Source organism: Lycium barbarum, chromosome 9 (assembly GCF_019175385.1).
Source record: "Lycium barbarum isolate Lr01 chromosome 9, ASM1917538v2, whole genome shotgun sequence".
Lineage (NCBI taxonomy): Eukaryota > Viridiplantae > Streptophyta > Magnoliopsida > Solanales > Solanaceae > Lycium > Lycium barbarum.
In genome coordinates this window covers 10950510-10963575 of record NC_083345.1, presented here as the reverse complement: position 1 = coordinate 10963575, position 13066 = coordinate 10950510, and the positions used below count along the sequence as shown (strand labels likewise).

Sequence of the window (13066 nt, the reverse complement as noted above, 5' to 3'; positions counted from 1 at the left end):
ACAAAATATAGTTATTCGGAATTGAATCTTATATATGTGTACGAAAAGTAAGTATAGATAGAAGGAGATTAAACATTTTAGAACCCACACTCCGAACTTAATCACAACCAACAATGTCTTTAACTTTTTGGATACGTCAACTGAATCTATCACACAATACGTGTGAGTTCAATTATCGCAATTCCAAGATAGGGGTAAGATCTACGTACGCTCTAACCTCCCAGACTCCACTTGTGAGATTACACTGGTCAATGGGTATGTTGTTGTTGTTGCCTGTCCAATAAAATTTATAAATTAAATAGAATACTCCGCATGCAGTGTATGCGATGGCCTATGTTTGATTTAACCGTGTTTACATTTGTCCTTTAAAGTGTTCAGGATGTTCAACACCAAATCAGGGAAAAAAGAAAACTTAAAGTACTTTTCTTTATCCCTTATCATTTTTATACACCGCTAATTCATAAGACGTTCCCCAATTAATCTTATTCTTGAAATTTCTAGTCAAAAGGAAAAAAGTAGAGTGAATAGGAAGAAAGAGGGATCTGGGATTGTAAAAGCAGACATTTTGATTGTTTTTAAAGACTTTGTGCCATGCAAGACGAACAGAAGATGACAAATAGGTTAGTGCAAACAGGTTGACCCTATACCTATGACAGGCATGCAAGTTTTCTTTTTGAGTTTTAATAATAAAACAGGTTAATTGTTAGGACATGTAAAAATTATATGATAACCACTATCAAAAAATCGATATTTTTATGGACGTGAAAACGATCGGAAACGTTACTGACAAGCTAAATTTCGAAGAAATCCGTCAGAAATTATCAATTTTCAGTATAAAAATTTCTTATATTTATGTATATAAAAGTTAAACTACTTTCTTAATGGAAAGAACGGGGTCCATGTTAATTACGCGTCTGAGGGGAATTATAATTATATTATTAGTAACCGTTGGACAGAGGGAGCAGTGCTCGAGGCTACTAATTTTCATATATTGCTGTTGATTAGTTATGCATTAAGTAAATCATCATTAGCTAGCTAGCTAACTAGCTTCATGTGCTTAACCATGATAAAGAACGAAGTGCAAGACATTGGGACAAGAGTGTTATCCCATTTCATTAGAGCTTTGGTTCCCGTCCCTCTTAATGATTTTCATGGCTTATATTGATTTAAGCTACACCATATTTTTAATTTACTTAACTATATCTTTAACATTATCTTTCACATGCAGGCTTAATTGGTGTCGTATCACGTGAAATAAATTCAGTTTTCCACCCGAAATCTTAGGACTGTAAGTGAAATAAACCAGAACCATGTAAGCTCATTTAGTTATTCTTATGTAATCGATGAGGTCAAATGTAACATTATCTACTAAGAACTAGTTTGCAGTTCATTTGTATATATATATTATGTTACGGGGGTTTTATGGTAAAAATGTTCACATAAAATATGTATAAATAATTTATCTAAAACCCAATATGCTGATTGTTCAAAATGTAGAATTCGTAACTCAAAATTCTAGTTCTGTCTCTCCCTCCAATAAAACAATATTCAAATTTTAAAATATAAATATACTATTAGTTAATCCACAAGACAAAATGTGTATGGAAATGATATTTTCTTTTCTCTTTACCCTAATTAAAAATATTTGGGATTAAATATTATCATTAGCTAGTAGGTGTCACAGTTCAAATCCATTCTTGCCATGTGCACAACTATGATATATGTTTAAATGTCTTCTAACTTACCCTTTCCAAATGTTGTTTAATTTCTGTTTTTGTTTGATGCTACTTTTTACAATAACACCGACAATGATAATCATAAAAATGATTTGAACTGCTATTTTTGTTCTTTTAGTACATATTGATAAGATCTTAGTAATGATAAGTTGTTATGTATGATATAATTGGTTTTAGTTGTGTCTTTTAGACTGAGTCAGTACTTATTTTTGGGAGCAAGTGAAATGGATTTGTTTGAAGTTTAGCTGGAATAATATAGGCATTATGCAAGTGTTATGTAAAAGAGTGAAAGAGGACCCTCAGCTCCTTTCACAAGATTTTGAAAAACAATACCTAAATTTTCAAAAAATCAAATACTACAAAGTGATAAGAAAAATTTTGAGGCATGAAATTTACTTTCTTTAACAGCACACTATTGAAAGTAGAGACAAATTATTTCAGGATACAACAAACCTATTTTTTAGTCACTTCTCAAAAAAGAACGGAATTTATAAAATTGAATCCAAGCATTTTTACAACATTAATATGATTTCATGGAAATATATATATATATGTGTGTGTGTGTGTGTGTAGAGTCCAAATTTAAACTTACATTTTAAATGAAAGTAAATATCCTATAAACTCCCATGATGTGGTAAAGAGAAGACATTAGAGGAAGTAGTTTGTGGATATTCCTATGCAGACAGCCAGGGAGGGGAGACCCTCATGTTCGGTTCGAAGGACGGGAATATCCTGACCCTACTATATCTTAACAATGTTTTGTTTCATTAATGAAAAGCAAAATTTTGAAAATTAAACTTATTTAAAGGTCCAACCCAATCCATGTCCAAGTCTAAGTCATATAAATATATCCATAATTTTTTTATGGTAAAAAAGTATATCTATTATTTATTAAAAAAATTGCTTTCATTGTGGAAGGGTGATGTTTACACTGAGTCAATTGACTGTGTAAGCTTTATAAATTTATTTCTACTAAAAAACATTATTATCTAAAATAACATACAATTTTTTACCGAATTATTTTCTTCTATTTCAATTGTAAAAAAATTTGTTCACTTATTTCCTTGCTTTAACACTTAACACATCATACTTAAAGGTGGGATTTAATTTTGTTGTGAGAAGAGGTTTTACAATTAATAAATTGATAGTTTTTTCCTTTGTGTTAGTACAACGACATAATATAAAAAATGACAAAATTTAAAAGAATGGATACATTAGTATAATTCTCTTTTTTAATTTTCCATCTAATTTTCGAAACCCGTATTGGAGCCCGATTAAATTTAGATTCATGCCGCATGCGCTTAGGGCTCGTTTCTGGAGGAAAGACTGACTATCAAGAATTTTTTTCACGCCCAGTGCTCGAACTCGAGACTCTGAATAAGAGAGGAGTAGCTCATCTACTGCACCACATCCTTTTGTGGTGATACATTAGGAAAAATTACTTGGTAGCTAAGAGGACTAAGTGAGGAAAAATGCCAAGTTTCCAATTAAAGGATATCTGTTAATATTTCTTTAAATTCCAATCCTGCAAGGGATTAATGCCCAATTTTAAAAAGGAACATTGTTTTCACTTGCAAATAAAAATTCCGTAGGGGGCGGATTTACAAATTCCCTAAGTCTAAGGAGGACTAAAGTTAAATTATCACAAACTTTAGGGGTATAAATCTCGTCGGGTTAATTCAAATCGGATCCTATATTAGGGTTTGAAACTCAAAATCAACAACTCCTCCACTGGCGGGAAGATTAATCTCATACAATTAACAAATTAATAATTAATATATTTTGGGGAAAATGTCATTCATTGAAGAATTTCAAGCCAGTAAGTCTCAATTTTTTTTTTTAATTTTTTATGCTGGTACTTTTTTATAATTGTTATCTGTTCCAATTTCTGTTTTATAGATTAATAAATATAAGTGCAATTTTGGTTTCGAATTCAACAGCCTAAAATTGGGGTAAAATTCATAACAATCCAAAGGATGCTGTGTAGTTTTATAAATAATTCATAGGTTTCTATTTACTCCTTCCGGTCCATTTTACTTGTCATGTTTTTTTTTTGTCTACACGTCTTTTAAGAAAATATTAACTAAAAGGCAATTTGATTAAACTATCCTTATTTATTCCTTTTCAATACATTTATTATTGAGTAAGGGTAAAGGTGAAAACTAATTGTTAATTATATTTTGATTTTCTAAAATGACAATTATTTTGGACCATCTATTTTTAGTGAGGTGGTAGTTTCCGCCGTGTTCCGAAATTTAACATTTTCTAATTTAATGTGTACATAAGAACAATAATTTGGATTGATAAATTTTAGTTAGCTTACTAACTCTCTTCTGCTGCTTTATCTTGAAAATCTTTAGCATATATGCTTACAAGGTATGTACTTGTTATAGTTCAGTGATATCAAAAGCAAAAAGCAGAAAAAAAAAAAAACTAAGGTCTGTTGGAGGTTATGACTATAGCGCAAATATAGGGCTGGCGTCAATGACGAAAGGCACAATGGAGAAAATTCTAGAACTTGAAAATTAATTCAAGAATAAATATTTATTGAAAAAAATATTATGATTAAGTGAAATAGTTATTGTTTAGTGCAATCCATTAGAAATAAGATGCACACTTTACTGTTTTGGTCCCTGAATTGGAACGCTGCTTAAACGATGCGAAACACTGAACTTATTCTGCACCCAGGTTCGAGGTTTACGTACGCCTCAAGCAAGCCTTTGACAACACTATTCTAGCTTCGAGCATGATTTTCAGTATTGTCTGTGCAAGAGTGATGCTTGATTTATTATATAGGAATTAGTTCCTATGTGTAGTTCTGTTTTGATTTCTAACAAGTTGCTACATTGATGACATTGTCTCAGATATAGAAGCTCTTCCGAACCATTTACGGAGGAAGTATGCCTTACTGCGCGATTTAGATAAAAGTTTGCAAGGTATTACTTATATTCCAAATTTTATATATTATTGGACTATTAAGGTTCTCTTATGCAAGTTAGTTGCTTTCTGACTTTCCATTGCTATGTGCTTTGTTAAGTATACATTATGTATTTAAGTGGAATAAGGTGCCATCTTTCGCACATGCTGATAGGCAGCTTATTGGAGTGTATAATCGATCTTCATGGAGTCCAATTGCACTATATGTAATGCAATGTCTACTACTGCAATCGCATAGTGTGGTAGAAGCTTCACTGTTATATCCTGCTAAATTGCCGAATAAAACAGTAATGTTTTGATCTTCTGATTGCCAGAATTCAACTGGCTCAGCGATTAGTCATATGGGCCCATGTTCTGCGAACGCAAAAAAATGATGATGATAAATATACTCCTTATTGGAGAAAGGAAAATAGGATGATTTTGTAAGATTCTCAGTATTATTAACATTGCTGTATTGGTAGACACAAGCATAGTAGGTTAGTGGTGTATGCTATTTTTTCATTGCCTATTGTGGCACTGTTACCAACAAAGTGTTTTTTCCCTCTTTTCTGAACAGGAGTCCAGAGGCAAAATGAACAGCGTTGTGAGAAAGAAATAGAGGATATGATACAGCGTATTAAGGCTGGTAATGTGACACCAGACTCTTCACTAATCAAATTCTCTGATGATGCATTGGATGAGCAAAAGCATGCAATCAGGATTGCTGATGAGAAAGTTGCATTAGCTGCCCAGGCATATGATCTGGTAAGTATTTTGGGAACCGTATCTTCTTTCTACATCAAAGAAACTGTTTCTCCTATTATTAGCTTCCTTTTAAGTTTTGGACAAGGATGATTAAGTGGTGAAATTACTTAGTCTTATTCACTTGATGCTTTATTAATAGAATATAGAAATGGTTTACGAGTATGTTAATCTCTGAAAAAAAAGATTGTTCTTTTTTTTGACCTGTAGAATGAAGTTTTGTCTAAGAGAATATTACGGCATTAACCAACAGTCATTCTGAGTAGTAATTAAGAAAGCAATTTTTCCGATTTTGAGATCTTAAGAACACACAAAAATGATCGTGATTGTGATCATAAATCATGTCCCAAATCTAAGTTGTATGAATTCCAAAGGTTATTATCAAAGGAGCATCTATTAAGCTTTTATCTGAGCACCCAGGCATGAACTTAGTTTTGGTTGCTGAATCCCTTACAAGACTATTTCTTAGATCTAAACTTCTTTGAAACTATGCTCCAAGATATGCCATAAGACAAGATTTTCAGGTCTTAAATGAATGAGTATCCGGCATAAATACAAACTGATACAATGAAAAGGAGTAAATGACTGCTTATACACATAGTGCTTCACTTCTGGTATGCACTATTGTTTTTATTCTTTTTCAAATGAAGTGATCATTGCGTGGTTTGGAATTGAGGTGTGGTAAGAGTAGTAGGATTTATTGATTATCATTAATCAACTCTTGATGGCAATCAGTAAGAAAACTCTTGCAACAGGTAGACGCTCATATTCAGCAGCTCGATCAGTACTTGAAGAAGTTTGACGAAGAGCTCCGGAGAGGTATGTCTGTATCAGCTTCCTCATCTTTTCACCAAGAACAGTGGCCAAATTTACTCATTCTCTATAGAACAACTTCACTTAATGGATTCTCTTTTATGCAGAACGGGATATTGCTGTTGTTACTGGAACTCCTGCTACCACTGTTGAAAACAATGTCAAATCTGGAAGGTCTGGTGAGGGCAAGGGAGGGCGTAAGAAGTAAGTGCTATATCGTTTTCCTGAAGTATTGTTCTGAATAATCACCTAATGAAATATAAAGCTCATCATAGTAACCACCTAACATTCTTTTCTTAGGGAACTTGCTTTATCTGCAACTTTCCTTATTTTTTCAGCTTAAATTTTTCTTTTTCGTGTAACCTAGACTCCTTATAAGGAGCTTTTATTTTGTTGTCATATGGTATCAGAGCCTCTACGACATTGGTAAAGACCAATGTAACATCGGCCTACTGGCGGGCGCCACCCGGATTATGATGCCTGCTTTGCCAAAGCTTTTTCTTCTTTTCATAAGTTTGATATTCTTGTTTTTTTTTCCTGATGACTACATGCGTCTTTTTGGTGGCACCATCTCTCAAGACCACTATTCTACCCATTCCTCCAACAATTTTTCAAGCAAAAATATTCCTCAAAACTCCTTTTCATATTTTATTAATTGCATAAGTGAATGAGTATTGAGTTCCTCCTTTGAAGATTGAATTTTCACTCACTGTCGTAGAGATATTCTTCTCTTCTTTCTCTCATGGTACCAGAGTTTGTGTACTGAGGCCCGCATATGAATATTCGATTCCAATTGCACCGGGAGATCTCGTCTCTCCTTTTTTCCCTTGTTATTAGATTTTAGATATTGAGTCTCCCTCGAACATGCAATTTTTCATCATTGTTTGATCACATTTTTGGTTACTCTTCAGCTGCCAATTTAAGCTGCCTGTGTGAGCTCGCTCACATTGCCGGTCCCAAGCCCGGATAAAGGAGGAGGGTTGCCGAGGGTCAATCGGAAACAGCCTCCCTACCCAGGTAGGGGTAAGGCTGCGTACATCTTACCCTCCCCAGACCCCACTATTGTGGGATTACACTGGGTAGTGACCAAGACCTTCAGCTGCCAATTTAAGCTAAACTGATGATGTCTTGTGTCATCAGACCTCTTTGATTAATGAAAATACATTCCTTTCTGTGTATGCTGCAAGAAGCATCTTTTGGCGTGCTATTACCAGCAACTTTTTGGAGAAACGAATTCTAGCTTTGTTTTCATTGAGGACTTTATTTGATGATACTGTTCGGACCACAATTCCTTCAACCGTAACTTCGTCTGGTATACTTGACTTGATTTTCCAGTTTTGATTTGTTTTATCACCTTGAGTTTGAGGAGACATGTTGAAAGTCAAGAGATTGTTGGTCTTATATTTAGAATATATCTATTAATGGAATGAGATATTCTAAACGGTTGTGATATAATTAGGAATTATGGTATTTAGAAAAGATGCCTCAATGTGAACCTCCTTATTTAGAAAACTTACCATAGTTTATACTTTCCTTGTTTGCCTTTTTTTTTTTTAATTTCATGTAACCCAAACTCTTATATAAGGAACCCTCGACTTCTTTTATCAGGTAAATAATTTTATTAACATGGTATAATCTCTCGTGTACTAGCAGTACCAAGCCGAGGGTCTATCAGGAACAACCTCTCTACCCCACAAAGGTAGGATTAAGGTCTGCATACATCCTACCCTCCTCACACCCTACTTGTGGGATTACACCGGGTATGGTGTTGTTTGTACTAGCAGCATCAAAAAGTAGAGAATCTACAACTTAATATGACTTTCTAAGTACGGCAACTGACGAGCGCAAAACACACCTATAAAGTGAAGCCCTCGCTAGTCAAAGATAGTATAGCTAATGTCGATCCCACGAGGATTGGGTTTCTATTTTCTAATATGCTAATTAGTATTGTTTTATTACTATATGAGAAATCCGATAGTTTTGGAAAGATGATCTTTAAAATTAATAATGACTTAATAGTCAACACAATTAGAACAAATGTCTATAACTCAGGGAGATAAATGAGTCAAAAATTCACCTGTAGAATAACTAGAGATTTCAATACCTTTCATCAACCCTAGTTAAAGTATGAATACTTCTCGTGAATACATTCAATTCCTCTTATCCTTTCTAATGACTGTACTCCTTTCGGTTATACAATTAATAGAAAGAAAAATATGTATAAAGATGCGAAAGTAGTGTTTAAAGATTTCCTATAGATAGAAAAATATAGACTTCTTTCAAATATTTATGTGACAGTTCTAAGTACTAATCCCTTCTCTCGAATGGAATCAATATTCAACAAAAGAACATCATTTACGCAATCAAATTAGTGGAGAAATTGAGATATCTCTTGCGATTAATAAATCAATAAACTCCTTAAGGATCACATAAACACATGAGATGAAAAGGTAAATTAATCACTAATCAAACCCTAGGTTTCATCAAAACTCAACTACGAGAAAGTTACTCCATAAACGGAGTAAAATCAATCATAGAAAATTTAAGAGTCATCATGTTCATAACACAAGATTAAGAGAAGAAGAAGGTTTAGAAGTAACTCTAAATATCTTATATCCTTCTTGAAAATCTTGAGTTTGATCTTCTTTTCTCTCCTTTTTTCTCCCAAAAGTTGTGTTTGACAATGTGGGGCCTCCCCCTAGCCGTCCCTCAATAGTCCCTTTTTATATCCCTCTCAACCCTAATAATTAAAAAGCTGAAAATTTGCACTTAGGGTCATGCCGTCGCAGCGGCCAAAGCTCCACCGCTGCTACGGTCGGGACTGTTTAAGAAGTTCTGAAGGAGCGTCACAGTGATCAAAACTTGACCGCTGCAACGGTCGGGGCTGTTTTATTTCCAGTTGTACTTCAACCAATTTTTCTTCAATGCTTGCATCTTTTTTTTGGTTTGACTCGTGTATATTTCCTCCTTATCTCCTTCAATATATATCTATCATCAAAACAACACAAATATGTGAGGAATTACTTCATATAATACTTAAAACTCAATAATTCAAGCATGAGAAAAGGCATAAATACACATGTAAATGTGACTTATCAGCAGCCAATCATTTATACAAGCTGGAACTTCATAGGTGCACCAAAAAGATACTAGAAATGAGAAGCTATTACTCAAACATTACATAGCTATTCTCTATCCATCCAAAGTTCTCCTATTTCTTTCCTTCCACATTCGCATGAGTGCTAATGAGCCAACATCCCGTACTCTTCGACTTCTCCTTCTTCTAAATTTTTAGCTGGAGACCGCCTCCATCACTGTGCCTTGCATAGCCCATGGCAGTCTGAACCATCTCAAAATCTCGCATATGAAGCTAATATTGTTCCTTGCTGCTAGGGCAGTAAGAAGACAAACCCCTTTTTGGTGCCTTGGGAATTCAAACTACTTCTTAGTCCTTTTGGTTCTTCCTGACCCTTATATTCCTATGTACTTCTCCCTCTTGTAACTTTTGAATCTTGTACTATCATCTCCTTCTGCTCGAGATATTGCAAATATTCGGGGATGTGAGTCTTAACGTCAGCTAGGCATCACTTGTGACTCCAAAGTTGGTTTGCTTTCATCCTTTACCCTGAAGGTTATGTTGCTAATGGAATCTTCCCATCCTTTTATAATATCCAAAGTCCACATTCAAAAGGAAGTGTGATATTCTTAGTATTCCGTCCCTTTTCAACAATTCCATAGTTTTCTGCTATCACCTTCTCCATGAAGCATGCTCCTCAATCCCGAATATCAATTGGGCCTTGTTGAAAACTCGAGGATCTTCTACCCCAAGACTCCGTAACCCTGCCGCTTTCCTTTGTCCATTTCTTTGGGCTTGTAACGTCCTCTCAGCTGACTAAGTGAAAAATATTCTACTTACAAAGATTCAAGTGAAGTGCTCTTTTCTTTTGTATTTTCTCTTTTTTCACAATTAGCAAAACAATAACGTAAATAATGAGGTATGCATGTTATTTTTCCTTGTACCTTTGCCCCCAAATCTTTTACCCTAGGTTACGATTCTTTATCGGAAATGTAGTCTTCGTGTAATTTACTAAACAAGCATTTTATCCTTTTCACTTGTGGCCCGTAAAAGGTTTCTTTGTAGTCTCTCAAACTTTCTAGTAACTGCAGCCAATGCATGCATGGCGGACATGTAATAAGTTGTGATACTTGACAATGTGCTCTTAATCCGTAGTTTTTCCCTCCTTTTGACCTGTAATAAATACATCTTTCGCAAACCAGCGAATCCCCTCTCAAATCTCACTACAGCCGAATCACAAACTGCTATGTCTTGTGTGTTGCACCCAAAGGCGTACCCAGGTTTTTTATTTATTTACTGGGTTTCTACAAAGTGTGAGAATTAGTTGGAAAAGCAGTATTCACATTGTAGCAAATTGATACAAAAATCATATCGGGTCTTTTACTACAGAAACTAGAAAGGAAAACATTCTAAAAGATGCAGATTTATGAAGTGTAAGCAGAAGATAGTTTGATGCATTAGTTTGGACAAAATGGCTTCCATTGGGCACTGAACCAGCTTAATTCACTCTTTGGTGTTAGTTTTCCAAAGTTCCCACATTTCTTGGCCACTGTGGTTCTTTTTGTGTGTGGCCTGAATGATAATCTCTCGTGTGAATGTATATATCTGTCCTTGCGTAGTATAGACTCTACTTGTGTTAAGGGGAATAATTTCTTCTGCAGAACACGTCTTGCTACAGCAGCAGCAGCAGCTACAGCTACTGCAGCAGTAGCAGCAACACCAAGTGGAATGGATTTGGATCTGCCTGTTGATCCAAACGAACCAACATACTGTTTCTGCAATCAAGTTAGCTATGGTGAAATGGTTGCTTGCGACAATCCTAATGTATGTACTCAGCTATGGTTTTTTCAATTATCTCCTTAAACTTGATTAGATTGAACATTTGCTAAAAATTTGATCATTCCCTTTAACAGTGCAAAATAGAGTGGTTCCACTACGGCTGCGTTGGTCTCAAAGAACAGCCCAAGGGAAAATGGTTTTGTGCGGATTGTGCAGGAACGCAAAAGAAGCGGAGAGGCAGATGATAGAAGTAGAAGAAAATAACCCAGTATACTGATGTAGATGTTTTCGCACTGGAATAAATTTATGTAGATACTGTTTTTGTTCTTTTGTTATGTGTAGGCTGTAGCCATCCATTATTAACAAGTCACCCAAGCAGCATTCTAATTTTTGGATGAAAGTACTTAAAAGCTCAAAGATTAATGGTGAGTATTGGTGATTTTTTTTGACACCGCTGATGTCTATTGTTTGATTCATTAGGTAAAAGCTTTTCGTTAAGGATACTTGTTATATATCTTCTATTGTCGCGATGTAATTACATTCCAGGCTCAACTTGAATAAGAAAGAAAAGTTATATGATTTCATAACTTTTTCTGTTATTCTGATAAATAATGTCATTGTGTGTCTAAACAACTTGTGACTCTGAAATAGATAAAATCTCCCATAAATTATGACAAAAAAAATGTTCCTTAATCATAATAAAAGATCTTATCTTTCCTTTTTGGTAACAAATGCTTGTCAATGTAACAGATTTTGCTTAGGCCGAGAACAAAAAGAGGATTCTAGTGAAGCATAACCAATGATATCAGAGCCAAAAGCTTTACTCAGTAGGGTTTTTAAACGGAAAAGGGTCATATTTGCCCCTCTACTTGCCTTCCGTTATACTTTTTCAACAAATATACACATAATTTATAGCTATATCTATCCCTAGATTATTATGAACTACTATCACAAGAGAGAATGCACAAACTTACTGTCTCTCGCCAAATAGCATATTTGTAACCTACATTGTTTCCATTAGTTAAATAACTGTCAGCTTCCTTCACAGTCCAATTACAGGCAGTTGCATTGAATGAGCATTTTCCTTAGTGATCCACCAAAAATGACAAAAGAACACAGTTGAACAAAAAAACCCCATTTTTGGAGCAATATTATGGACATGCCTCCAAGGTGGCATAGGGTTCCTAGAAAGTATTGTTCAATTTTGGTTATACTTCTATATAATCATGCCTGGTCATATAAAAGGAAAAAAAAAAAACTTTATGTATTTTCCAATTATATAAGTTGTGATTAGGAGAATTTTTTATCAATGCATTACAATCTTATCTATAAGTATATATCATCAACACAATGGTAATTAGTTCATATATTTCCAATTTTTCAGTCTTGGAAAGAAAATAGATATTGAGATCATCCATTACTTGTTTGACGGTAAATATTTATCTGCATCTGGTGTTTACACGAAATGATATCCTGACATGTGTCTTATGCCTAACTATGGTTAATTGATGTAAATTTTCACCATATTTATGACCATGAATACAGTAGTTTGATTTAAATACTAGGTGTGAGTATGTTTTCACCCTTGTTTGACTCGTGATGACGACAAGATCGTGTGGAATATGGATTAGAGTAATGTACTTTCTACAAATAATACCTAAGACTGCCATCTACGAACTTAACGATATGTTTCTCTCTAGTCCTTGTGAGACACTTTATTTTGTTGCAAATTTTAGAATCAGCTTAAAAAGAAACAAGTTTTACACATTTGGAAACACAATTAAACTAGCTGGATTTTAAATCTATAATTGATTATTAACGTTTAATGCAGGGTAAAAAAATCAAGAATTGCATTGCATTGCTTTTGTAGAGACCTATATTCTTTAACATAAATCAATGCCTCCATCAATCTTTTTTAGGATAAGAATTCAACTTAAACGTTCAAAATTTACGGGACTTTCCATTTCTAAAGAAGAAGAAAGGG

At 34.3% G+C, this 13066-nt stretch overlaps 1 protein-coding gene across 1 annotated transcript; it reads left to right on the top strand.

Annotated features, from left to right (window-relative positions):
- Window positions 1–3401: 3401 nt before the first annotated feature.
- On the top strand, window positions 3402–11594 carry LOC132610699 (PHD finger protein ING1). Its single transcript, XM_060325054.1, has 7 exons — window positions 3402–3555; window positions 4601–4672; window positions 5230–5417; window positions 6170–6233; window positions 6335–6431; window positions 10965–11127; window positions 11217–11594. The coding sequence occupies exons 1-7, from the start codon at window positions 3528–3530 to the stop codon at window positions 11325–11327; spliced, it is 723 nt and encodes a 240-aa protein (XP_060181037.1). The 5' UTR covers window positions 3402–3527; the 3' UTR covers window positions 11328–11594.
- The last annotated feature ends 1472 nt before the right edge of the window (window positions 11595–13066 follow it).

Coding starts and splice junctions, on each gene's coding strand:
- LOC132610699 (XM_060325054.1), top strand. CDS start 3,528: ATGTCATTCATTGAAGAATTTCAAGCCA. Junction 3,556..4,600: donor CATTGAAGAATTTCAAGCCA/GTAAGTCTCAAT, acceptor ACATTGTCTCAG/ATATAGAAGCTCTTCCGAAC. Junction 11,128..11,216: donor TTGCTTGCGACAATCCTAAT/GTATGTACTCAG, acceptor TCCCTTTAACAG/TGCAAAATAGAGTGGTTCCA.